Source organism: Diceros bicornis, chromosome 27, assembly GCF_020826845.1.
Source record: "Diceros bicornis minor isolate mBicDic1 chromosome 27, mDicBic1.mat.cur, whole genome shotgun sequence".
Classification (NCBI taxonomy): Eukaryota; Metazoa; Chordata; class Mammalia; order Perissodactyla; family Rhinocerotidae; genus Diceros; species Diceros bicornis.
Window position 1 is genome coordinate 45508597 of NC_080766.1, and position 26450 is coordinate 45535046.

Below are 26450 nucleotides of genomic sequence, written 5' to 3' on the forward strand. Positions count from 1 at the left end.
ACCGGGTCCCACTCGGACATGTTTCCTGTCCCCTGAGAGAAGTGGACATGAGTGAAGGAGACTCAGCAAGGATTAACCCAAATGGGCTTGCCTGGGGCAAAGGTCACAGAAGGAAGTCAGGGCAGACAAGGCACACAGCAGAGTGGCCACAGAACCCACCCAGGAAAGCGAGGGGTGCCAACCACGAGGCATCACCAGCATATAGTGTCCAGGAGTGGAGGTCCCAGGTCCCTGTGAGAGCCCAGGGGAGTCCCCAGGTCTCAAAAGTGTGCACAAGGCCATGGGTCCCCTTACCCAGGAACAAGACACTTACTCTGTGACCTCTGAGACATAGTGTGCAAGGTGGTCCCTTGGCCTGAGTGGATGTCATGCCTGTCAGTCCCACTCCCAGCAGGAAGGACAGATCAGACCAGAGTGATCCAGGTCCTCAGAGTCTCAGTGAGGGGCGTGGACCAGCCATGCTCCCATTTCTCACAGTGGCACAGCCCCTCACTAACGTCCCCACACTAATGTCTCCTCACCAGGGTTCCCTCACCAATGTGCCCACACCGACATCCCCTCACCAATGTCCTCCCACTAACGTGCCCTAACTAATGTCCGTACATAACATCCCCTTACCAACGTCCCCTCACCCATACTAATGTCCCCACACTAATGCCCACATTAAATGTCCCCTCCTTAACATCCCCCAACAGCATTTCCACACAAACATCCCCTCACTGATGACCCTCACAAACGTCACCATTCTAACGTCCCCACACTAACGTCCCGCATTAACCTTCCCTCATTAACATCCCATCACAAAAGTCCCCTCACCAACACCCCACACAAATGTCACCTTACCACTATGCCCTTATAAACATCCCCACACCAATATTCCCTCACTAACATCCTTCACTAACGTCCCCTCAATAACATCCTCTCACATATGTCCCTTAGTAACAACCTGTCACCAACATCCCTCACCAATGTCCCCTCACTAAATTCTCATCACCAGTATCCCCATATTAACATCCCCTCACCATTACTCCCTCACTAATGCCCCCTCAATAACATTCACTCACCAATATCCCCTCACTAATATCCCCAACTAACGTCGTCTCACTAGTATAGTCTCACTAACGTCTCTCACAAATGTCCCCTCAACAATTCCCTCACCAACATCCCCACAGCAACATGCCCTCACCAACAGCCCTCACAAACATTGCTTTACCAATGTGCCCTCACAATGTCCCCCATGAACATTCTTCACCAAAGTCTCCACACCAATATCCTCTCACTGTCATTCCCTCAATAATTTTCACTGACTAATGTCCCCTCATTAACGTCTCTTCACCCATGTCCCTTCACTAAGATCACCACACTAACATCACTTGACCAACATCCCCATACTAATGTCCCCTTAACAAAATCCCCCACAATGTCCCCTCACAAACTTCTCCACATTCATGTCCCCGTCCTAACATCCCCCCAATTATGTCCCCTCAAAATCATTCCCTCAATAACGTCCATTGCCAACCTCCCTCACAAACATCACCTCACAAACTGGCCCTCACAAATGTCCCCACAATAAGGTCCCCTCACCAAAGTCCCCTCTCCTACACCCCTTCACCAACATCCCTCATATACATCCCCTCACCAACATGCTCTCACTAATAACCCAACGCTAATGCCCACCTCCTGACCCACGAAATGGAAGGGGGAATGTAGGATACAACCAGGCCAATCCCGTCAAAGCGGGTCCCAAATGGCAGCCAGACCATCCAACTCCTCTGTGCTCCTGACGTAAGGGCCGTCTCCCTTCCCCGGCCCCAGGACCCACCTCCTGGTAGCGGTGGACAACCCAGTGCTCAAAACGCTGGGTCATATCCCACAGCAGGCTCCTCCAGGGAGGCCTGACCCTCGGGCGGAGCCCTGCCTTGCCGCCTGAAAGCTGTGCAGGGCCACATGGGGGCTCCTGCTCCCTGCATCTTGGAGAGCCCATGTCCTCCGTGGTCACCGAGGAGAAGGGGGACGAGGAGGCCCCCCGGGCACACACTCAGGACCAGAGGCTCAGGGCTAGGCTGACCTTCGGCCCCATGAGCACTCCCCAAACCACTTGGACTCTGGGGAGCCAGACCCAGCTCAGCTCAGCGGCCTTCTCTGCACCTGTGTCTGCAGCCCCGACACATGGATGGCACCCCCACGGAAAATTCCCAGGAGGAGACAAGGTGGAGAGAGCTGAGCAGGAGCTTATCCTCAGGGCAGCAGGGCCCGCAGTGAGGGGACAGCTGTGGGGTGCGTGGCCTCGCAGGCCCCTCACATGCTGGGTGGTTGGGGGCAGCCGAGCTGCCAGCCCTGGAGGGCATTTCCTCAGAAACAGCCGGCCCCACCGGGCAGGGCACTGCCCCAGCTGAGTTTTCCTGTCACTGGTGTGACTTGGCCTCTGCTCTCCTTTGCCCGGGTGGTTTACCTTCCATTCAGCCTCCTTTCCTCACGCCCGTCCCTGGAGAGGCCACAGGGTCATAAGGCCACAGAGGCCACAGAGAGCCCAGCCGCTCTCCCACAGCAGCTCCCAGTCCCCACAGCCACCTGCCTCCTAGAGGCTCACCTGACCTCAAGGGCCAAAGAAGCTGCCATCCTTCCCTGCCCCAAAAAGCTCACCTGCTTGCACCCCTGGACCAGGGCTGGCGGCCGGCAGGGAAGGGTCCATGGTCTTCCCAGGCCCCCGGGAGGAGATGTTACCGTAAACAATGACACCTACCCAGTCCCTGAGACCATGAGTGATGGAGGGAAGGGGGCCCAGTGCTGGCCCAGCCTTGGTCACAAGGAGTGGGACAGATCCAGCTCACAGTGGCCTGGGTCCAGCGTGGGTCTCCAGAGGCACTGGGACAAGAGGAAGGAGGTGAAGACGCCAGCTGGACGCCTCCTGGGGTCGCTGAGCAGAGCCCGTAGAGCCCGTGCCAACGCTCGGGTCACAGCCCAGCTCTGACCTGAAACCGTGCCGAGCCTCGGTCTCTCCACCCATAAAGCCCAGGGTGGGGGGCGGCTGATGGGGAGCTGAGGCCAAGCCTGTGGGATGAACCCAAGCGAGGCACATGCCCTGGATCGGGGAGGCCCTTGATTAGAGTCAGCTCCTCTAGCCAGGGTCGGCAGCACACGGTGTGTCAACTCCTCATTTCCTGAGACCCCTCTGCTCCCAGTGTGACCCCCACTGGCCTGCTCGATCAGCAGGGGCAAGGGAGACCCTGGGTGTGTTTCATATGAAGTAGTACTCCATCATGCATTTGTTGCCAGCAAATTCAAGCCACAAGGGAAGAAATACAGCCAAGGCACTGGTGACCCTCCCCCTGCAGACCCTCCCCCAGAGTCACCACGGCTGGGAACCCCCCAGGAGCTTTCCTTGCATTTGCGCACACGCATGTACACGTGCTCACACACATGCACACGTGCATGCAGACAAGCAGACTCACCACACACGTGCACACACTGGCTCTCTCCAGGGTGCGCCACCCTGTTCAGTTTGATTTGTAGGAGCTTTTTATGTTGGTCAATGATAACTCTTTGCCTGTTACAGGGGTTGGATTTTGTCTCCTTCCAATAGGATTCTTGTCATTTCCCTGGGTTAGGATGTCTTTTACCAGAAACAAGTGTTTAAGGTATTTGGGGTCTCCCCTTGCTTAAGAAGGATGTACTCTCGAAATTATTTTCTTTTAATATCCTATATTGTTGTCTAGTAAGTACATTCATACTTTTTGTTTTTTACGTGTAAGTAACCATCTGGAAGGAATTTGAGGGTGTAGGGCCACAGCAGGCGCAGCTGAGGCAGGAGACGCCCCCAGAAGGAGCTGGAGGCTGGTGGGTGTCAGGACTTAGTCTCGTGCTCAATAGAGACACAGGCACATCAAATGACCCCAGAAAAGGAGGTAGAGCATCAATGACGTGAAAAGACGGCCGGCCAACCTCAGAGAGAACAAAAGACGTGAAGCCACAGGACGCTCACCTTCCACCTCTCAGGGCAAAGGCCCCAATTTGACAACATGCTGTTGGGAAGCGTATCAGTCAGCGACTGCTCTGTAACGACCAGCCACACAGTCCCACGGATGGATGGACAGTTAGCATTTATTCCACTCATGGACCAACTGGAGCAGCTCCACTTAAAACTCTGGGGATCGTCTCAGTCCCGACTCACACCGTGGGGCTGTGGTCAGTGGGGAGGCTCCACGCCCTGTGGGTCCATTCTGGGGCTCAGGCCGATGGCAGCAGGCGCTCAGCAAAGGTGTTCTGGGGGTGGAGGTCAGAAGCCCCCAGAGGGGCAAGCAGAGACAAGTGAGCCTCCCACGGCCGGGCAGGCACTGCGTGCTGTCCCTTCAGCCCACATCCCATCAGCCAACGTGAGTCGTGTGGCTGAGCCCAATGTCTACAAGCCGGGGACACACTCCACCTTCAGTGCTGAGAACTGGGACGTGGGGAACATGGGGGGACGTGGGGCACGCAGCAGCACAGCAGCTGGGAAGGCGACGCTGCACGACTCAGCAGTTCCACCAACCGTGTGAGCCTCACACAGGACTTCGGCAATGCCAGAACCAGACACGACCCACGCGTGCACCAGCAGGTATAAACAAAGCACTTTCCCTGCAAGGAGCATGCGGTCACCCCACACCCCAAAGAGGATGGGGACTCGCACAAGGAGGACGGGGACTTGCACAGACGGTGCTGAGGGAGGCAGCCAGACACCAGGCGGGGAGCGTGCGAACCCTTCATTTAAAAGTCAGCTAACAGAGAACACTGAACCCTTGTGCCTGGTGGCTCTACAGGAAAGCAGGGGTGCGGTCGCCGTGGGGCAGGGTTGTGGGGGTCAGAGGTCAGGAGGATTCCATGATGGGGAGATGGCCTCCTAGGACACACTTTGTCACAAATCATTGAGCCATCAGTCACTGTTTTGAGCACCTTTCTGAATGTGTCATATTTCACAGTGAAACGGTTAAGAAAATACAGGGAAAAGTACAACATATGGTAAATCAGAGTCTCTCGAAACACTGAGACGTGGGTCTCAGGCCACCTCGTGCAGTAGAAACGCAATTCAGCGTATAACCTGCTCTCTTTGTGGAGTGGAGGAGGAATTAAGAGTTTATACCCACACGTGTTTGTGTCACATAAACAAACACTACAGGGCACAAAAGAGGGGGTTCAGTGATTTCAGGAAGAGGGTACGACGGGGGCCTGGTGGGACGGGGTGGCGAGGCTTCTCCACAGGACTCGCTGCATTATCCTGGGCTTGTACTGCATCCCAGCATGGCCTATTTGAGAAGACGAAATGGAAACCTCTACCTGCAGCTGGTGGTGACTGGTTCCCCCACAGCAGAGCCAACCCTCGCTCACTCATGGCTCGAAGCTGGGCCTCCCCAGGTGTCCCCCACCAGGGTCGGACCACTGCAGCCCACACCCCACTGCACATCTCCTGCCCTTCTCCCCTGGGAGTCCCCATCCAGGACCCCGTGGCCCTGCCTCCGTCACGGCCATCACGCTTGGCTTGGTGGCACCTGGACCTGGGGTTGCCCGGGGCGGGGCTGGGTCTCCACTTGCTGCCCCAGCCCTGGGGCTATCACCAACACCCTCCACCCCCGTCCCTCCTGCCCAGGCCCTGCAGGGGGATGTGGCAGAAGGCAGAGGGGCCGTAGCTAGGAGATAGGGGAGCCACCCCCCGGGGATCCCCATCACCAGGCCTCAGCCCCCTGAGCTTCCACTGGGAGAGAAGTCAGGGCCTGGCACACGGCACCCACCCTTCCCAGGACCCTGGGTCCAAGGCTTCACCCCCTCCAAGCCAGGACATGGGAACTTGGCCCAAGTGTCCCTGTCACCTCCCAGGAACTCTCGGCTCACCTGCTCCTCCTCATCCTCGCCTACCCCGCGAGTAACTGGGACCTGGCCACCTCCCCACCTCCCCCAGATGCTGGCCCACCGCTTCCCTACCCATCAGGGAGTGCATCCCAGGATGTGAGGGGAGGAGCCCTGCTGTCCCCGTGGGGATTTCTGTCCCATGCATGACCCGGAGGCCACCTTGCTCCAGGCACCCTGCGCTGAGTGACCTGTGGCCGGGCTCAGGCCCTGGTGGCATCTCACACATGTCTGTGGGACCCTGGAGCCGGTGTGTCACCTTGCACTGCACCCCTACTTCCTCCAACCCTGTCTCCCCACACTCACTCATCACAGGGTCCCCCATCCCTACACACTCATCTCGGCCCTTCCCTCAACCCCAAACACACAACCAGGCACTGGTGTGTCATGACTTTACTGGAGGTCACAGGTGACAGAGGGTGACACCGCCAACCCCAGATAAGCTCCCACCCAGTCCCCACACCCACCCCTCTGGGCCCCATGGGGACCGAGTTCAGAGGCTGCCCTGTCTGATCAGCGAGGCTGGACCCTATCGAGAAGGAAGAGGGGGTCGCTGAGAGGCGCAGAGTCCTGCAAGGCTGCCCGCCCAGCCGTCACTCCTGCTGGGCCTCCAGGCGGTCCAGTACCAGTGTCACCTGGGTCTTGGCTTCCTGCAGGAGGCTAGAGATGCGCTGGTGGACCTGATGGACGCAAGGGCGTGCTTATCACCCTGCACCTGCCACCGGAACCCTCTGGCCCTGCCCCCTCCCTGCACCCTCTCTGGCCATGCTCCCTGGCCTGTCCATTCTGGGGTGATCCTGAGCACCTGACCTGGGGACCCCCAGCTCCTCATGGGACCCTCAGTGGGGATGGGAGAGGCCCCTCTGTCCTGAGATGTGGGGACAGCCAGGCCCCAGGCCCTGACTCTCCTGGTCTTCCTACTTTAGCCTCGACTGCCGAGGGCAGGGCTGCATCCCGAGGCCCAGAGGGGCTCACGTGGCCTGTCCTTTAACTCGCCCATGTGGTGTCCACGTGGTGGACAGTGACTTCCCTGGGTGGCCAAGCTCAGCCTGGCTAAAGCAGGCAGGTGAGGAGAAGGCCACAGTGCCCCCCTTTTGAGCCATGAAATCGCTTTTTAAAGATTATCACAAAATCACAGCGACCGATCTGTGACGGCGGGGCTGGGGCCAGGGGAGCGGGGGTCACTGCTAACGGGTGCAGGGTCTCCTTCGGAGTGATGAGAGTGTTCCAGAACTTGATGGAGGTGGTGGTCACACAACATCATAAATGTGTAAACGCCCTGAATTGTACACTTTAAGACGGTGAATCCTATGTTCTGTGAACTTTACAACAGTAACAACGATAAGGAAACTATCACGAGTGCTGAAGCTAAGACAATTTCGTGGGTGGCGACTGTTCTTTGAGGCCTGTGTTGCAGGTCCTATGGTCCAGCCCTCCTGGGGGACCCCAGCCCTGGGCAGCCCCACCGGGCAGGTGGGCAAGGTGGGCAGGCCGGGGTGGCCAGGCCGCAGCTCCATCAAGGGCACAGGGGCTCTGATCCCCACAGCTCCCCGGTCCCCAGACAGGACTGGCCCAGGCCCAGCCAGAGCCCCACGGGAGGGGAAGAGGGGGTGCCAACTGGTGCCTGGGCCACCTGCCTCCACAGAAACCCCGAGAGAGGACAACGGCCGTCCCCCAATGCCTGCGGTCCACAGGCCAGGCCTTGTCCACCCACAGGACGCAGGAGGAACGTCTCATCAGATGGACACTTCCCTCGAGGATCTGCTGGCCGGGGCCCCGGACCCACATCTGCAAACCACGGCCCTGAAGGCCATCTCCAGTCCCCTCTGTGGGCCCGGCCCCCACGCGCCTCCTGCTCACCTGGTCCTTAAACGCGTCATCGGTGATGTCCTTCAGGTTGATGAGCACATTGAAATACGCACCAAACACGCCTGTCTCCAGGGCTTTGGCTGCTACCTGCAACAGCGCCGGGGCAGGGCTGGTCATCAGTGACTGGGCGGAGGGTGGGCTCACCCTGCCCACCCCCGGCACAGGCCCGCAGCCTGGGGCCTCACTCCTCATCCCTAAGGATAGCAAACCGAGCGGCCTGAGAGTCCCTATGAGGCGGCCCATCCAAGGAGGCCCTGGCTGCGCCCCACAGAGAGGAGTGGGCCCTGGCCTGATCCCACCCAGAGGCAGAGTTAACAACCACGGCCCGATTTCCTCCACCTTCAAGCTTAGAAATCAGGCCGCTCTCATCTGAGCATGGCGCAGTCCAAGCGCACCAGCTTCAGGCCGGGCTGGGGCCTACGCGTCTAAGTCATAGCCCAGCCTTGTGCCTGCCGGCCACAGGGGTGGGGGTGGGGGGCAGGTCTTGGAATCTCTTGAGCCTGGCTTCCCGGGCATGAAGGTGACTGGAGACGAAGTGAGGGCAGCGGCCGGTCACTCAGGCAGGGTGAGCATCTGCACGGTCGTCTGGGGCCAGGAGACCCATCACTGGACAGGAGCCTGGCCCTCCCTGGGGGGTTCTCAGGCCCCCCAGGCCATGAAGCGTCCAAAGGCCCACCCTCAGCTGACGACTCAACAGCCAGGCTTGAGTCTTGCTGGCCTCGGCCTCCCTGACCCACGCTCGGAACGCAGCCTTTCTGTGGCCCTGGCCAGAGCTGGCCACAGGTGGGGTCCTGAACAATGAGTGAGCACAAGTGTATTAGACGTTCACAGGACCCCACGGGGCCAAGGAGATGGTCCAAGCACAGGCTGGGGCCCAAGGAGGAAGCTGGGATGGCAGGAACCTCGGCCTTTGTGGCAGGTGGCTTCCGGAACATTCTCGACAACTCACAAATGACTGCCTCCCCAGGAAAGAAGGGGACACTTCTCTGGGGCCTCAGGACCAGACACTGAGAACAGGTGTCTATTTTGTAAAACCCTGTCAACCGTGGGGCCTCAGGACGGGCTGCAGAGAGCAGAGCCTGCTCTGATTTTGAGTCGCTGCCTCTCTGCCACGCAACCTGGAACAAGATCCTTAATTCCTCATCTTAAAACGGGCTAAACAAGCTGACCCCGCTGCACAAGACTGGCCGAGACCACCTTGTGAAGTGCTCAAGTCCAGGCCTGGCTCAGTAAATGCCCAGTAAACGGCTGTGGTTGCCCAATGACCCCCCATGTGCTTCCCCCACAGCAGGAGGCCAGGCCCCCTCTCATACCTGCAGGTCCGACCGGCAGGCCAGGTTCCCACACAGGGCCAGCTCCTGCAGCGCCGGCCACAGAGAGGCCACCGTCTCCGCCAGAGCCAGGGGCACGGCCACTGCCCGCCTCAGCCCCTCCTGCAGGGCGGCCGAGCGCCTGAAACCGTGGAGGGTCGATGGTCAGAGCCCCAGGGCACCCAGGGATGGCCGACCTGCCAGACAGCTACTCTCCGAGCGGTTAATCAGGGGACACAATAGAGGAGACAGTCTTTCAACACGAACACTCCCCAGAGGGAGGAGTAAATGGGGCTGAGGTCCTTTCAAGGAACCAGGTGTCCACGGTTGGGGGCACCACCCCCGCAGCCACTGCTGCACTCACCTGTCCCTGTCCTCAGGGGTGTTCTTGGGCAGCTTCATGGCTTCCTGCCAGGACAAAGCACAGAAACGTGTGGGGTGAGCAGCGGGCGTCTCCCCACGGCCACACGGAGAGCCTGGGCGGGGTGAGGGCCAGCCTCGTGACAACACCCACGTCACCACCCCGGGAGCCGGCATTTCCACAGGGCACAGACACACTTTGGGGACAGTGCTTCTGTGGGGTTCCACAGTTTAAAGTCTTTGGCATTGGGCCCCAGCAGAGGAGGGCGACCTGGTTCAGGGACCCCACATTGGGTGCTAAGAGACTGGAGAAGAGGGCGCGGTGCCCTCAGGGGCAGAGGGGTCCGTGAGTCCTCCAGCCCAGCCCTTCCTACAGCACCCACCAGTCACTGCTTGTGCATTAACACAGGCCACTGCGTGACCCCCCAGAGTCTAGGAGCAAAAGATTCAGCCCCTCCTCCGTTCCCGACCCAGTTCTCCTCCAGGAGTGGCCACGTCGGGATTTGTCCTCTCTGCACAATGAGCTCGCTCTCCTTGGACTGGCCACTGGTGGGGCCGGCCTCCCCTCGTCCACACACCCCTGTGCCGTGAGCACGGCCGTGTCTGGGCTCTCCCGTCACACCCAGCGTCGAGCCCTGCCCACCCGCCGGATTTCTGGATGGGTCTGAGGGCACAGCTGGGTGGGGATTGTGGCCAGTCCAGTCCTGTATATTTGGCCAAATTTCTGCTCAAAAGTCGCTACCAGTCAACCCTTCCATCAGCCACACGTGAGAGCAAATGACCCCAGACCTGACCAGAACCAGATTCTGTCGTCCTGATAACTGTGGTCGATGCACAAAAGGTCCCAACTGTCCCTGGAGACTGGCCTGTCATCCGTCTCCACGACCACACGTCGCTCTCCCGGTGTCCGCCTTGGGGACCTGGATCAGGTCTCACACACGCGCACGTTAACCCCCGGCTGTCATCTGGCTGCAGGAAGATTTGAGTAGCCAGACCCCGGTGTTTTGGAGTCTCCCCGGGGCAGAACTTTGCTGATCTCAGTCAAGTCCACCTTTCATGGCCACATCTGTGTCCAGCTGAGAGGCCTGCCCGCCAGAGTTAGAGCTGTTTTCTAATTTATTGTGAGGTTTGTTTTGGGGAGAGGTACACAGCTAGCTTTTTAGCCCACGTGGAAATTATTTATGTATTTGGTGCAAGGAAAGGATGTTTTCTTAATTTTTTCTCAAGTCCTTCTTCTTGCTGCTCTCAGGGAACATAACCAACACGGCACTGACCCCCTCGCGTCCATGTGCGATTGTCGACCAGGCATCACTCACGCTCACACTGTATTCTAGATTTTCTCTCAGCCACACATCTTTGCTGATTGCTTTCCTTTTTCTTTCATGCCTTTTGATTAGATTTCCATTTTCTACTCCCTCTCCAGTTGTTTTCTGTTTATTCATCTCATTTCTCATCTCCAGTGGGTAGCCACACTTTTTTAATATTTGTGTTTAAACTGATGTTTCTCCTTAAACACCTCTCAACATCTGAAGTTCATCAGACCATAAAAGTCTAGAAAGTACCATGGGAGAAGTTCAATACGCTTGGCCTGGGGGCCGTTTAACCATGACATGAAACCCTGACAAGAGCAGATGAAAGACTGAATATTCCGCAACAAAAACACAAAGCTCTTATCGTCAGAAACCAGCAAAGTCAGATGACAAAGAGCAAACTGGGGCAGTGCACAGACCGTTCCCAAGTTCACAAAAAGGTCCTGGTCAGCAGTAAGGAAAAGCCCTGAGAGTGACCTGGGAGAAAGGACATGAACCATGTGACACGTGTGAGGACGGCCCCACCCAGCTCACAGTGGGAAGCACATGCCAGGACAGCGCCGCAGTAACCACGTCTGATGGCTGAGAGACAAGAAGTGCAGATTCGCACACGGAGGCTCCTTCCACGCAACCTCCACAGGGCCCACGTGGTGGCCTCCTTCGAAATGAGAAACGCACCCACCTCGGGCTGCAAGTCCTTCTAGGAGTCGCTCTGCAGACTGCCCACCGCATGCCCAGCGATGGACGTCAGGGGTGTCCACCCTGCGGTGTCCCAAGTACAGACTGGAAATGGCCTAAATCCCCAGCCAGGCTGGTCGAAGACGCCACAACCCTGCATCCACAGAACACTGGGCAGCCAGGGCAGGGTCTCCATGCGCCAATGTAGAAAGATCCAACAGAACGTCAAGTGAAGAATGCAAGAGGCAAAACAGAATACGCCTGTCGCCATTTGCGTACGAAAGGAGAGAAAAGGAAAATCGAATGTACACAAATATCTGCAAGTATCTCAGGCAGCTCTGGAGGCCGCACTGGCTGGGGCGGACTGGGGCAGGGCGCTGCAGGAGACGGGCATTGGGACTGCTCTCGGCTGCCCTTCTGCCGGAGAGTCCTGACCCTCCTGAAGGTTTTGCCTATTTTAAAAAGCAAATGAGTGAAATTCACGTTTAAAAACACGAATGGAATAAGGTGATCAGTACTTCTACCTTCCTCCTGGGGACATGAACTTTACCCAGCATTCACTTTGGGGGCACACAGCCCACACGCACGTTCCCCAGAGGTCACGTGGAAATCTGAGCCCTGGCCCCTGTCCTGAGCCCTGTCTTCACACCCAGTCTTGCCCGCAAGGCAGCCGTGTCCTGAAGCCTCTGGGGGGTGAGTCTGTGGCGCTCACACCTTCCGGGGGGTCGTCCTCACTGGCCAGCCAAGTCTGAGCTCCGGCTTTCCCGCCTCTCCTGGGTCCCCTCCGTCATGAACTGCTGTCCGACATGCTGGGGGATTCTCAACCTTGAACTCGTGGCTCTGACCCTCTCAACCGTTCTCCAGCGTTGCCCTGGGTTCTGAGCGCCGTCCCTTCCCTGTCGCCCGCCTGACGCCCGGCCCCTCTGGGATGAGCGTTCTGGAGCAAACACGCCGTATGATGGTGAAGATGTCCCGGCTCTCCATGGGGGCCTTTTTGTCTTGTGGCTGAAATGTCTTCTCTGATCTCTCTGAGACAGTTAATCACCGGCTTTTCTTCTTTCAAGATTTCTGCTGTCTGCCTTTCCTGGGATTCGAGCTCTTCTTTGGGGACCTTCCTCTGGCGATGGCAGGTCTGGGTGCCAGCCCATCTCAGGGCTCAGGGGGCAGCTGGGTAGGGGGACGCTGAGCCTGGGCTGACCCCCAGAGGTGCCCTTCTCTCCCTCCCACCCCACCCCTGCCACAGCATAGATACCAACATAGGGGCAAGCCTGTGCCAAACCCTCAAACCCGCTGGACTCAGCCTTGCCCAAGCAGGAGAGGGAGGGGCCCACCAGCGGCCAGACCACTGTCCCTCTCTCCAGCCACTGCTGGTCTCCAGACACCTGAGCTTGCAGCAGCCCCCTACCCTCCCTGCTGGTTCTCTGTGACTCTGCCCCACCCTGTCCACTGACCCTACTCGCGCTCAGGGCCACCTCCATGGCCCTGCAGCCCCTCTGCTCTCACCAGGCAGGCCTGGAAGGCACGGGCGTCAGCGTCCACCAGCGTGGTCAGCTCAGCCAAGGCCGCATGGAAGGGTGGGATCAGGCGCCGCATGGTCGAGTCAAGGTGCTCAAACTGGCGCCGCCCATAGGTCATCAGGCCGGCCATGGAGGCCAGCGCAGCACCCTATGGATAGAGAGGCCAGCTGCACGGGACAGGACCCCAGGCCCACATCTCTGTCCCTGTCCCCGCCCATGTCCCTGCCCCCACTCCATCTCTGTCCTCACCCCTGTTCCTGCCCCTGTCCTCACCCCTGGCCCTCACCCCACCCCCAGTCCCCACTCACCATGGCCGCACTGGCTGCTGCCACGGAGCCACCCCCTGGGGCTGCTGAGCGGGCGCCCACCTCACGGATGAAGGTGCGCAGGGGCTTGTCCACCAGGCTTTGCTCAGGCCCACCTTCAGGGACCAAGTACCTGTGGGGAGGGGATGACTCGGTGAGGCCTGGGAGGGGAGGGAAGGGCAGGGAATGGGGGACGGGGTCCTGGGTCATGCCAAGACAGACACAAGGATTGGAGTCCTGGGTTATACCAGGATGGGGATGGGTCCTAGGTGTTTCAGGGATGGGGACGGGGTCCTAGGTCATTACTCCCAGGCTGTGAGGGTGGGGCTGGTTCAGAGCCAGGTCCCTGACTCCAGGCCACCCCCCACGCCCCACTCTCACCAACACGGGGGAGGGGACATGGTCCCAGTTTGCAGAGCGGCTGCAGCCTGGGTGGGGCTGTGGGACACCCAGGAGCCCCCGTGAGGACAGAGCGGGACCTTGTTGGGGCCTCACTGCATCCCCCCAATGAGCCCCCAGCCCCATGCCTGGCACAGGCACCCTGCTGTTTGCTGATAAATAAGTGACCAAGCAGAAGGCTCTGGAAGGACTGAGGCAGGTCTCCATGTGGAGGGGCTGCTGCTCACTCTATGATCCGCTCCTTAGGGTTGAAGGGTGACAAGGAGTCCAGGCCCAGCCGGCTGACCACCTAGAAAGGAGGGGCTGGTGAGGACGAGTCACAGGGCCCATCCCCCACACATGAGGAAGGCCACCGACTGGTCAGGGTCCCGCCTCAGCTCACGGTGGCCTCCCTGCCCTGATCCTTTGTGTGGGGAGCCAGGCAGGGTTATAGCTGACTGCACTCCCTGCCCACTACGAGCCCCACTGACCCCTGGCTCCCTGTCCAAGCTGAGCCCCCGTGGAAAAGCCCCCGCCCAGAGAGCAGCCTGTGCAGTCTTCCTGACACAGCCGCCCACTCGTGTTACCCCACAGGGAAACTGAGGCCTAGAGAAAGGAGGTGTCCACTGGTGATCCCTCAGTGAACTGACCCTCATTCTAAGCCACACGGGCCCTTCTCATTTGTCCCACAGGTGACACCATATGCATGAGGCCATTGCTGAAAGGGCCACAAAATCTGCCTCTTTGGACAAGATTTTAATTCCTCAGGTGTCAGTGTCTCACTGGTTCTTAAAGTCCATGAGCTGCCTGATTCGCCTGAACGTAAGACTTGTTATATGAGGAACAGTGAATTTTACCTAAATTCAAAATAAAGTTGGAACAATCCCCACTTAAGATTAGAATTCTTCCCACCAAAAAACATTCAAGACACTTCATGGGGCTATATGCCAGCACACAGTTTCAGCCCATTCTGAGCCAAACAGGCCGACATTTTCTACAACATATAGAAAGTGACAGGTGCTGCTCGAGACAAACAAGCCCGTGGGGCCCCGGGGTGTCGTGAGGTCTCCCCACAAACATGGAAACAGAAAGCGCCTCCTGAGAGTTGGCCTGTAGAGTCAGCAGGCAACATGGCAGAGCCCTCCTGGTGCAGAAAACCTCAGAAAGATAAACAAAATTCTTTAAATGGATTTAAATGTTTAGCTAAGCTGGTGGGAAGTAAAGGAGATCACTCAAGGTGAGAAACAACCAGAAGGTGAACCACAGAGGCCTGCCCATCCTGAAGTAGGGGAGAGCTCCAGCCCTCAACAGTGGGGTCCGACTGGAGACCCCTGAAAGAGGACATCTCCAAGGATGAATAAGAGAAGAACCACCCGCTGGAGGAAATAATTGGGATACTTCCCAGTCTCTGCCTTCCTTTGGTGAAGCAGGAAAAAAGCCTTTCCTGGGAATTCTGACCACAAGCCACCCTGATGGGGATATGGGCCACGGTTCCCATAGAACTCTCTACCTGTGTGCATCCAAAGAAGAGACTCAGTCCAACATGGTCCCACGTGGTAACACCCCCAAGCACCTGACAAAGGCCAACAAAAACTCTAAACCCAGGTGTCCAAGAATTACCACAGATAAAATGCCAAAGAATACACACGCACAATCAAAAATCACACAACACAGGAAGAAGCAAGTCTCCTTGAGAAAGAGTCAGCAGACACAACAATCTGCAAAATCAGACGCTCAAAGGCTGCTGACATCAGAACTTTCAGATAAAGAATATAAGATAATATGTTTAAAAAATAGAAAAGAGCATCAAACACTGGGAGAGGTGAAAGCTTTTTCTTACAAAGGATGAAATTAGAAAATCATCAATGGCTGCTAAAACTTGTGGCTGGAATTTCAAGAGGAATGGGGTGTTTACATATTCTTAAAGTACCTCTCCACAGAGTGCTTATTGCAAAAGGAGAAGCAGAAAGATTGCAGTGAACAACCCCAGGTGGGAGACACCTCCTTGTCAAGGGATCCATGTCACCACTCGGGGATAAACGGGCAGTGCAGGGCTCCCGACCCGACGCTCAGGACACCACATCACTTCTGTGCTGCTCCTGCCAAAAACACCCAACCACATCTAGTCATGAGAAACATGAGACCAGGACGCAGGGAGGGACACTGTACAAAACCAACAGCCTGCACTCAAAAAGCATGTCCAGGTCGAGGGAGGACAAGGAGGACGGGAACTGTTCCAGATCAAAGGTGATAATAGACATGACAGCTAAATGCACTGTGTCATCTGGATTGTTCCTGGATTGGAGGATATATAGCTGTAATGGAAATTATTGGGACATTGACACAATTTGATTATGGTCCATAGAATGGATCCTAGAATTGTATTAATGTTGAATTTCTTGATTTTGGTCATTGTACTGTGGTTGTGTAAGAGAATGTCCCTGTTCTTAAGAAATACACCCTAAATAAATCAGGGGCTAAAGGGCCACAAGGTCTTCGGCTACTGTCGAATGGTCCCGAAAAGAACAACGTGATGATGCACGAATACAGAGAGAATGTTCGAGCAAACGGGCAACATGCCAACACTTGGTGGATCTGGAGAGTTCCAGGTTCTCGCACTGTTCCTGCACCTCTTCTGTGAGTAGGAAACGATATCCAAACAAAAAGTTACCTAAAATTTGTAACAGCTAGAAAGACAACAGTCCTGGCCATAAAGCATGTCAGTGACTTAGAAGCCAGGTTTGAGAAAACTACAGTAACTATAGGGGAAAGAAATGGAAAGAAAGTAGAGAAAAGACAGGATATATAGAAGACACAAAATGCTACTGCAATGAAATCAGTGTCTCTAAAGTAAAAGAACCACATAACTGGGTCAAAAATACAACAGAAGGAAATATTCCTGAAACTAAACAAGAATGAAATCTGTAAATCACAAAAGCACGATGTAGAACAATCAACACCAAGACACATACGGCAGAGTCACTGAATTTCAAGGATAAAAAAGGAATTCTTCAGGCACCATAAAGAACAAGCCACCTGGGGTGAGAGACAACCATGGGGCCTTAGACACTCCCCCCCCACTGTGTGACATTTATTCCAGAAGATAGTAAAGATGTTTGCAACACTCTCAGGGACAAACAAGTGACTTGGAATTCTGGCTGCCCAACTGTCTTCCAAGAATAAACTCACAGAAAGACATTCCCAAACATGCTAGAACCCACAGAATAAAGCCCCCATGACCTTTCTTTAAAAATCTGCTTGATTGTGAAATCCAGACAAACAGACCAGTAAGGAGGCTGCATGAAAGGACAGAGGCGCATAAGGGCCTCACTGACGTAACGTGGAGCTAAGATAAATATCTGTGAATATATAATATATTTAATATTTGTGAATATGGTTACAAAAGGTAAATGTTATAAATTTGACAATGTAAAAATAACACCACAATTTAAACATGGAGCAGAGACGAGTGCTCACAGAAGTGCATTAATTTTCATTTTTCTTCACCAAGAGTCACAGACATTGTCTAACAGTGATAAAGAGCTAAGGGATTAAGTATATTACTTAAACTTAAAAATTTAACCACCTAGAACTCATAGATGCAGCAAGATAGCAGGATGCAAAGTCAACACACAGAAGTCAGTTGCATTTCTATATATCAACAATGAACAATCTGAAAAAGAAATTACAAAAACAATTTCATTTACAATAGCATCAAAAAGAATAAAATACTTAGGAATTAATTAACTTAACCAAGGAGGTGAAAGACCAGTACAAGGAAGCTACGAATCATTGCTGCAAGAATTTAAGGAAGACATAAATAAATGGAAACGCATCCCATGCTCATGGATTGGAAGACTTAACACTGCTGAGATGTTAAGTGCATTTGGGTAATACTACCCAAAGCAATGCACAGAATCAGTGCAGTCAGTGTCAGAATCCTAGTGACCATTTTTGCAGAAACAGTAAAACCCATCCTGGACGGTGCTGATGGCTGCACAACATTGTGAATGTATTTAATACCACTGAACTGTACACTTAAAAATGGTTAAGATGGCAAATTTTATGTTATGTGTATTTTACCACAATAAAAAAAATGAAAAATAATTAACCACGAAAAGAACTCCCCCTAAAAAAATACTATAACTCTAAAAAATCAGGAAATGAGAAGGAGATGATGAGAGTAAATCCTGTGTATTTATTTTCTCATTTTCATAGAAGGCAGTCAGTGTACTGATAAAAATTGATAAATCAAATTGACAAATTAGAAAATTTGGATAATTTTTAAAATAAAAAAGTAGAGGTAAATATATTAGGTTATTGATCAGAAATTTTCACATGTTGAGGTATATGGGTCAGCTATTCTGGTTTAAACCTGATCCAGCTTGAACTAAAGAAGCCTGATTTATAGCCTATCAAACATACATTGTACATCTGCTGTAACCATTAGAGTAAAGAATGCATTAAACATCATCTTAAAGTAAAAGAATGCACTCCTTGAAGACAAGGATGCATACTTCCCCTCCTAGGAGGCCAGAATCCTCAACCCCCGTTATCAGTGCTCCTAAAGATAAGTTTCCTCTCCCGCCGCCAGGGTCAGGAGGACCGGCTAATCTGCAACTGAGTATCTCTTGGAGACTTTGATGAAGATGTATCTGGGGTGTGTTTGATGTATGTTCTGTGTTCTAAGGTATAAAACTGTACTGAAAACCGTGCTTCTCCTGAGCAATCTCTTCCTTTGTGAAGGCTGCTCTCCGGGATTATAGTCCTCACCCTGGCTCATGTAAAACTCACCGTCTCTCTCCTATATATACAGTGGTTATTGGCTAATACGTCAACATTGTAAAGGTAATCGCCTAAATACCTAAAAACTAGACTAACTCTGCCACGTAACCAGAAGGAAACCACACCCACACCCCACATGCCTGAAAATAGGACAAAGGAAGTCTAGAGGTGTCTGCTCAGTAGGCAGATACTCAGGGATCAACTCCACACCAGAAGATGACACTGTCAGAGAAATCCAGTCATGCGCTCGTTGTCAGAAAGGCCCTCAAAACAAAATGACCCAGAGGCCAGAGCAACAGAACAGCAAAGTACATGCACCCAGAGCAGGCCTTGCAGCCCTGATGAATTCCAGGCCAAGGTGTCATGTGGAACAAATAATCATCTATCAGTAAGGGAGGTAGATTCACACACCCAAATCCAGATGTGCAAGGGGCACAGAGGGCGTGACAGGGGAGGTGCACGTCCCTCATCAGAGCCACATGCCCCAAGACAGACCCCAGAAGGGAAGAAGGAAGCTGTGTGTACTCTCTTCTCCACATAATTTTTACAAGATTGAACATATTTTAGGTCACAAAGAAAACCTCAATAGTGTCCCCAAAATGAAAATAGTATGATCCCATCTTCTAAGCATGGACAACAGAACAAAAAAGGAGGAGTGAGGCCTGGCCCGCAGATGGGGCTCTGGGCATGGGTGTGGGGGCCTCCAGCTGTGGGTGTGGGGGCCTGCTCCCTGGAGCATGGAGCCCGCTCCCGCCTCCCTGCCAGCCCGACTCCTCACGTGGAGCCCAGCCCACCAGCCTGAGCCGGTGCTCCTCCTCCAGGACAAAGAGGTTCTCCTTCTCACAGTAGAAGGCGGCGGCATCCAGGAGGGCCTTCAGAGGCACTAGGCCCACCAGCTGCGAACCCACCACCGGAAGGCTCAGCTCCTACAGAGACCAGGCATCATTAACACCTGTGGGGGTGGGCTTGAGAACACCCTAGAGGGTGGTGGGGACACCGGCCCTGCTCATCTGCACAGATCCCCACCCCAGACAGAAAGGGACACCTGCCCTCCTCACCTGGACAGTCCCCTCCAGCCAGCAGGAGACACCTACCCTTGTCATCTGGACGGACCCCCTAGCTGGCAGGGGACACCTGCCCTGCTCACCTGGGCTTCTCTGCAGGTCTCCTCATAGACCGTGTGCAGCCCCGTGACCTCAAAGTCCAAGAGGTTTGTGGATACCTGAGCCAGGTTCTTCTCACCCAGGTACCAGCCAATGCCCTGAACCTTTTTCAGGAGTCCTGGCTGCAAAGGAAAAGCCTTTCCCAGCCTGGGCCCTGCGCAGCCTGTCCTGGCACCCTGCACAGAGAGCACCTGCCCTGCGTCCCCCCGCTGGCCTGAGGCTCCCTTCCTCCCCAGATGCCTGGAAGAGGGGGACCATAGAGGGTCAGCCAGCACGCTGGCCGGCCGTGGCCTGCAGAGTGCGTGTCTCTGGTGTGGCGCTCCCTGGATGGCCGGTCAGCGTGTGGCTCTCCTGCTCGCTCTCCGGCTCTCTCATCTGAGCCACTGGGGTGGGGCCCACCCACCACAGGGAAACTGAGGCCCCAAAGAGTCAGGCACCTTAATGCCCACCCCTTACAGTCACCAAGCTCAGGCCAGGCCCTGCCTCCCGGCCAGTGTCCACCCACACCCACGTCCTGGGAGCCAGCCCAGCGCCGCGCCACCCAACTCCAAACTCCTGCACTCGGTACCTTCCTCCCATCCCACCCCTCACCCCAGGGGCCGGCTCTCAGCCCCTTGCTCCTTGGGGTGACTCAGTCCGCCTGAGAAGGGACCTCTGACCTCCAACTGACTCCAGCAGGACCGTGAAGAAGGAGTGGGGGTTCGCTGTGCTTTTGTGTTGTGCTTACAGACAACTGGGTCTGCGGAATGGGAATCAGCTACCTGGCGGGACCCAGGTCCCGGGGTGGGGGAGTGGTGCTGACAGGTGGGCAGGGCGTCGCCCGCCACCTCCTTCCCCAGGTGTCTCTCTGTCTACCTGAGTCCAATTTCGGACTTTCTGCAGGAGTGACGCTCAAACTAGGTGACAGCTGCTGTGGCAGACTTGGCAGATCAGGACTCCTGGGGATACCTGGGTGTACCTGGGAGTATGGGGGGGACCTTGGAATAGCTGGGGGTACCTAGGGATACCTGGGGGTGTGTGGGGGCACCTGGGGGCACCTGGGGCTCAGAAGCACCTGTTTTCCCATCAGTATGAAAATGCTGCAATATTATAACAACAGGTATAGTCCTGCCTGCTTCCATGGAAATGTCATTTAAAGACATGCTCCCCAACTTCAAACCCTGGAGCCCCGACCCTGCCCTGCCCTGCGTGGTATGGACACTGAGGCTGGACTCGTCAGCGGGTCCACGCCACGGCCAGCCCAGCCTCTGACCCTCTCCCTCCGGCCCCCGGGGATTCCGCGGGGACAGTGGGCCGCGAGCCCGGCTCCGCTCACCTGGCACTTCCCACGGCCCTGCTCCCGCAGGTTGAGGGCGATGCGGTGCGCCTGCTCCTTGGTGCTGAGCAGGTTGATGTTGAACGCGATGAGGAACCTCCGCGCCCCTGTGACAGTGGCCCCCCAGCTGGGGACGAAGGAGCTGGGGCCAAAGTCTGGTGCCCACTCGGCCTGTTTGAGCTGTGGGGAGACTCACCCTAGGGTGGGGTGTCCCCCACGGGAGGTGGTGCCCCTGGGGCTGGGGAGGGGGAAGGAGGAGGGCACCCACCCCTGCAGGGTCCACTCCCAGACCTGCCCACCCTCTGTTGGGACACAGCACCTTCTCAGCGAGGGCCTCGTACTCCCCGGCCCGGATGGCCGGCAGGGACCGGCGACTGGCCGTCCGCGCTGCCTCGCCGTAGAGGTACACTGCAAGGGGGGCTGGACTGATCAGGCCCTCGGCCGGCGTGCAGTCCAGAACCCCCATTGCCGGAGGAGAAATGAGGCAGGCCGATCTCGCCACCCTCACCCTGGGAGCAGCCCTCCCACGGCTCTCGTCTCACAGGGAGCACCCCTTTTGCTCTGCCTCGTGGGACGGGTGTGGGCGGTCACTCATGGACACTCATGATGGGCCAGGACCCCTCCTCTGCTGCTCCCCCTGCACAGAACCCCGAAAAAGCCATCACCACAATTACAAGAGTTAGGAGTGGACATGCAGGATGGAGGGATGTTCACATTTCTTCCCACAGTGTATTTTCATTGTACGATAAATATGACCACAAATCAAGGAACACAGAGAAAAGAAAACAAAACTCCCCACAAAATTCTAACACGTCCACAACCACTGGTCACCGAGGCAGGGTCACCTCCAGTCTATGTGGGGGCCTACGCTGCGCGGGGCTGGATATGGCGCCCGTGCTCTTGTGTCCTGTCCTGTGCTGGGCAGGCACTTTGCCTCCAGCTCGTCTCCATCTGTCCCACGGCATGTTCCTGACTCGGTTAACTCCCCAAAGTGGAATTACGCTACTGGGAGGCACAGGCTTTTTCGGGCTCTCAGTCCATCTTGCTAAATCACTTTACAAAGCAATGCGTGCGAGCCCCACTGCTCCCTGACCCGGGGCGCGGCCTCGCGGTTCCTATTTGCGTTTATCTCATTGCGGACGGAGCGGATATTTCCCTGCGCATCAGTTCGCTCCTGGCAGATTTTTTGTAATAACCAGCATTTGTAAGGAGTCAAGAGCAGAGACCGTGAGGGACACCCTGCTGCTGATGGGAACTCACGTGGAGTGAGGAGGGACCGGGGCGCCCCTCCTGGGGGCACTCACCTGGCACTCCCAGCTCCTCCGCCAGCCGCTGGCCGAAGGCCTGGGCACAGAGCACACACTCGTCCATGGAGACATCCCTCACCGGGATGAAGGGGCACACGTCCAGGGCGCCCAGCCGCGGGTGCTCCCCTGCAGAAAGAAGGGGGCTGAGGAAGGGGAGGCTCAGGGGTGGGCGTGGGCCCCATGGGCTCCCGCGGACCCCCGCCCTCTCCAGCCCCAACCTGCACCCCATCCACACACCCCGCTGTTCACGCTGACCACAGAGGGCCGGGGAGAGGGAGCAGGCCCCAGTGTTTTGCCATCTTTGTGGTAAAACCCTCCCTCTCCTAAAAGCCACAAAGATAACTTTCCGAGTGAGCCTGACCAGGCTGCAAGGCCGTCTTGACCCAGCTCCAGCCGCCCAGCCCTCCCTTCCCTGGTCGCTGCGGGTCCCTGCGTCCTTCTCATAACCTGAGCCCCCTGCTGTGGGTCAGCAGTCCCCACAAGACGGCAAGCCTCCTCTAGCCCCCCGTCTCTCCCACCCTCGGCTCCTCGCTTTCCGATAAGCCTCCTCTCTCTTCACCAGATGGGATCACCTAGGAATGTGCTCCTCGTGGACCTGGCCTCCCCCGCTGTGAGCCTGCGAGCGGCCAGACCCTGCCCTTTTGACGAGCTCCCTGTGTGTCCAGCAACCTTTGACCCTGCCTGTCCCAGCGAATCTGCTTGGTTTTGTGGGTTGTTGACAGGCTAGTTTCCAGCAGAGCGGTGTCTTTGCCTCCCCCTCCAGGGCCTGCTCAGAGTGTGAGCCTCACTGCCAGCGGCTCTCAAGGACCCCCTGAAACGTGGATGGGGGCCACCACGCACCTTCGCCTGGCACAGCACATTCCATGGGCTGCACCTGAGACCCCTCTGAGGACTCTAGGGTCCCCTGGGGAGAAGCCTGCTGGGCTGTCAGCCCCCACACCCTGCGCTGTGCCCTGTGGGCAGAAGGGCAGGCCCGACGCTCAGGACCCCTCACCTTTGTGCCTGCTCATGTCGATGAGCCTGGAGGCGGCTCGGGCGGCATTAAGGGCCCCCTCGACCACGTCCTCGGGCCGCCCCACAAAGGTGTAGACGGTGCGGTTGGTGGAGGGGCCGGCGTCTACGTCCAGCAGCACGCAGCCTGGGGTCTGCGCCACGGCTTGGGAGATGGCGTCGATCACCTGAGGACAAAGCCCTCCCACGCCTCAGTTTCCCCACTTGGAAGAGGGAACAGGAGCTTCAAGGGGGCCATGCCACTCCTGTCCCCCCAAACACGGGCCTGAGGAGCTGGTGCTGAGCATTTGGGACTCCCCAAAGAGTGGGAGCCCGGGGGACCCACGGCCAGGCCACAGTTGCCAAGGAGGGGGCAACTGGAGACACCCTCCAGGGGAAACTGAGGCAGGAAGCAGACCCAGGGGGAGGGGCTGCTGGGGCTCAGACAAGGTGACCTACAGGCCAAGGTCAGAGGGTCAGGGCCCAGCCTCCCAAGCGGCCTCCAATGAGAGCTTCTGCATCGGGGAGGAGCATGAAGGGCCCAGAACCTTCTGAGGCAGCAGGATGGCCCAGGTTTGGGAGCAGGGGCTCAAGGCCCAACTGCTCGGTGGCCCTTGGTGGCCTGGCCCAACTCTCAGTCTCCTCAGGGGAGCACAGGGGTGATAACAGCTCCTGCCTCACCAGGCGCGGGGAGGGGAGGCGTAACCACGCGGGACCCTCAAACCCGGCAAGGACCCCAGCCTGACTGCCCACCCCCTGCCCCTTCCTCCCCCGGTCCGTCACCTCTAAGGCCCCCATGCCCACAAGGCACATCCCTTTTGAGAGAAGGTGACCCCCAACTGCACACCAAACAGCCCCCTTCTCCTCGCCCTGAGCCCCTTGCGCTGCCCCCAGCTGGCACCCCGGGTGCCTCACCTCCTGGTTATTCCCCTCTGAGAAGTTGGGGACACACTCCACCAGCCGGGACATGGTCAGGACGCTCCTCTCACACGGCAGCCGAGAGAAGGAGGGACGCAGGGACGGCGCTCTCCAGTGCCCGGTGGGGCCCTCCCCTCGGCCAGGCTGCTTATTAACCACCAGTCCCTGCAGGAGGGATAGCCAAGGGCCCTGTGCAAATAGGAGCAGACCCCGGGGGGGCAGAAACACGACCCCTGACCACGGCGGAGGGGGGCTGGCTCCACCAGCTGGGGGTGGGCTCCCCTGAGAAAGCATCTGTGACCTGGACCCTCAGTAGGGACAAGTCCTCACCAAGCTGTGGCCAGGTCAGCCTGGGATCCAATGCCAGCTGGGCCCAGGGCCACCTGATGGCCATCTGTGTGATCTTCCAGAGTGACCCTCTGAGTGACCCTGGTGTCATGGGCGAGGCCCCAGCACTGGACCTGGCTCTGGGCAGAGGTTGGCCCAGCTGGTCAGCAGGAGAGTGGTGGTGGTGTGTGCAGGTGTGTGGGATGGGGCCCACACACCTCGCCAGCTGCTGGCTGCTGCTCCCCAGGGCCGTAGGCTCCCCACGGAGGGCCGCATGCCCCAGGTCAGCAGCACAGCACACTGTGCACAGAGGGCCGGGCGCCACTCGAAGTTCTTAATGATTTTTGAGCAGACGGGCATTTCCTATTTGCAAATACCCACCGACCTCGTCATCCCAGCAGCACATGGACACCCACAGGCCCCTCCCCAGAGCAGGCTGCACCCCATCTGTCGTCCTCCTGGACACAGGTGCCCTTGCACAGCTTTTGGGGCAATCAGCATCTGAGGCTACTTCACCCCGTGGCAGTGCGGGGGTGACCACAGGGCCTGGGCAAGGAGATGCCTGGGTCTCAGATCCCAGCCATATGGCCCTTGGGACCCCACCCCTCCAGCAGCCACCCCTGGGGCGGCCAGAAGAGCCACAGGCCCCCAGAGGCCTGGGGCAGGCCGGTCCTCACCAGCTGCGGCTCCCCTGTGTGAACACGGGGGACCGTGGGTGACAGACGTACCACCTCCGGGTCCCATGAGGGCATGCGGGAGCCTCAACAGCGCTGGGCAGATGGCAAAGGCCCAGCAAGGGCAGCTCTCCAAACCCACGCCCGACGCCGAGTCTCACACAGAGAGAGCCTGCAGCCCGGGGGGTGCCAGGAAGTGCCCGCCAGCCCCCCCTCTGCTAGACAGGCCTGGTGCCGCATTTGTGCACCCCACAGAGGCCCTCGAGGTCGCGGGGAGCCCCTCAGCCGGGGGTTGGTGTCCAGCGGCTGGGAGGGGGAGACCAAGTCAGTTATGGACTGAATTGTGTCCCCAAAACGTATGTTGAAGCCCTGACCCCAGCACCTCAGAATGTGACTGTATGGGGAAATAGAGTCTTTAAAGGGGTGATTAAGTAAACTGAGGCCCTAAGGGTGGACCCTAATCCAGTCTGACTGGTGTCCTTGTGAGCGGAGGAGATGAGGACACAGACACACACAGAGGGACGGCCATGAGAGGACACAGGGAGAAGACGCCGTCTACATACCAAGGAGACAGGCCTCAGCGGAGCCAACCCTCCCACACCTGGACCTCAGACTCCAGCCTCTAGACTGGGAGAGAATGAGTGTCTGTTGTTTCAGCCACCCCATCTGTGGTATTTGTTATGACAGCTCGAGCTAAGACATGGTCCTGAGGTGCTGGGGTATCTGGCACACAGCAGGCTGTGAGGACCAAGGTCACTCCATGTCGAGGTTGGCCCAGAAACCCCAACACCTTCACCCTCACCCTCACAGCAGAGAGGTGACCGGAGACCTTCCAGGTGAAGCCAAGCCCCAGAAGGTGCCAGCGCTGGGCCCTGGACCTGACCACAGGGCCCAGGAAGTCACCTGTCCTCTAGACTTCAGAAGAGGCAGGGACTGGAAGGTTCCAGTGGGCAGGGGAGTACGGTGCGTGTGTGCATTGAATCATCTCCCAGATAAACTGGCTTCCCCGGGGAACCTATACAGGGGCACGGGCCCACTCGGTTTAATGGTCTGCTGTCACCATCTTGAGATTCCTAAGTTTTGAATAAGGGGCCTGCGTTTTCATTTTGCACGGGGTCCTGCAGATTCTGTAGCCATCCTGTGTGCACCCAAATCCTTGCCTCAGGCTCTGCGTTTGGGGAAACCCAAACTGGGTCAGGACCTGCTGGCCCTTTCAAGGGGAGGAACTAAGACCTCAGAGGATGGTGGCGGGGAAGGTCCTCGAGGTTGGGGGTCTGTGGGCCTTGCCTGAGCCGCAGCCCCTCCCCCTCCAGGCTCTGTCCAGGCTTCATCCCACAAACACCTGCGGCCCAGCAGTGACCAAGGCG

General features: G+C 57.0%; 1 protein-coding gene across 1 annotated transcript; it reads right to left on the minus strand.

The window, feature by feature from the left end:
• Positions 1-6358: 6358 nt before the first annotated feature.
• On the minus strand, positions 6359-25161 carry FTCD (formimidoyltransferase cyclodeaminase). Its single transcript, XM_058523368.1, has 15 exons — positions 25087-25161; positions 24080-24247; positions 23169-23352; positions 22172-22300; positions 21187-21275; positions 20868-21047; positions 19537-19674; positions 19184-19315; positions 13853-13914; positions 13230-13359; positions 12908-13069; positions 9421-9464; positions 9060-9198; positions 7738-7833; positions 6359-6557 (listed from the first exon to the last, which is right to left on the minus strand). Exons 1-15 carry the CDS (start codon positions 25159-25161, stop codon positions 6471-6473), a joined length of 1815 nt encoding a protein of 604 aa, XP_058379351.1. The 3' UTR covers positions 6359-6470.
• Positions 25162-26450: the final 1289 nt, after the last annotated feature.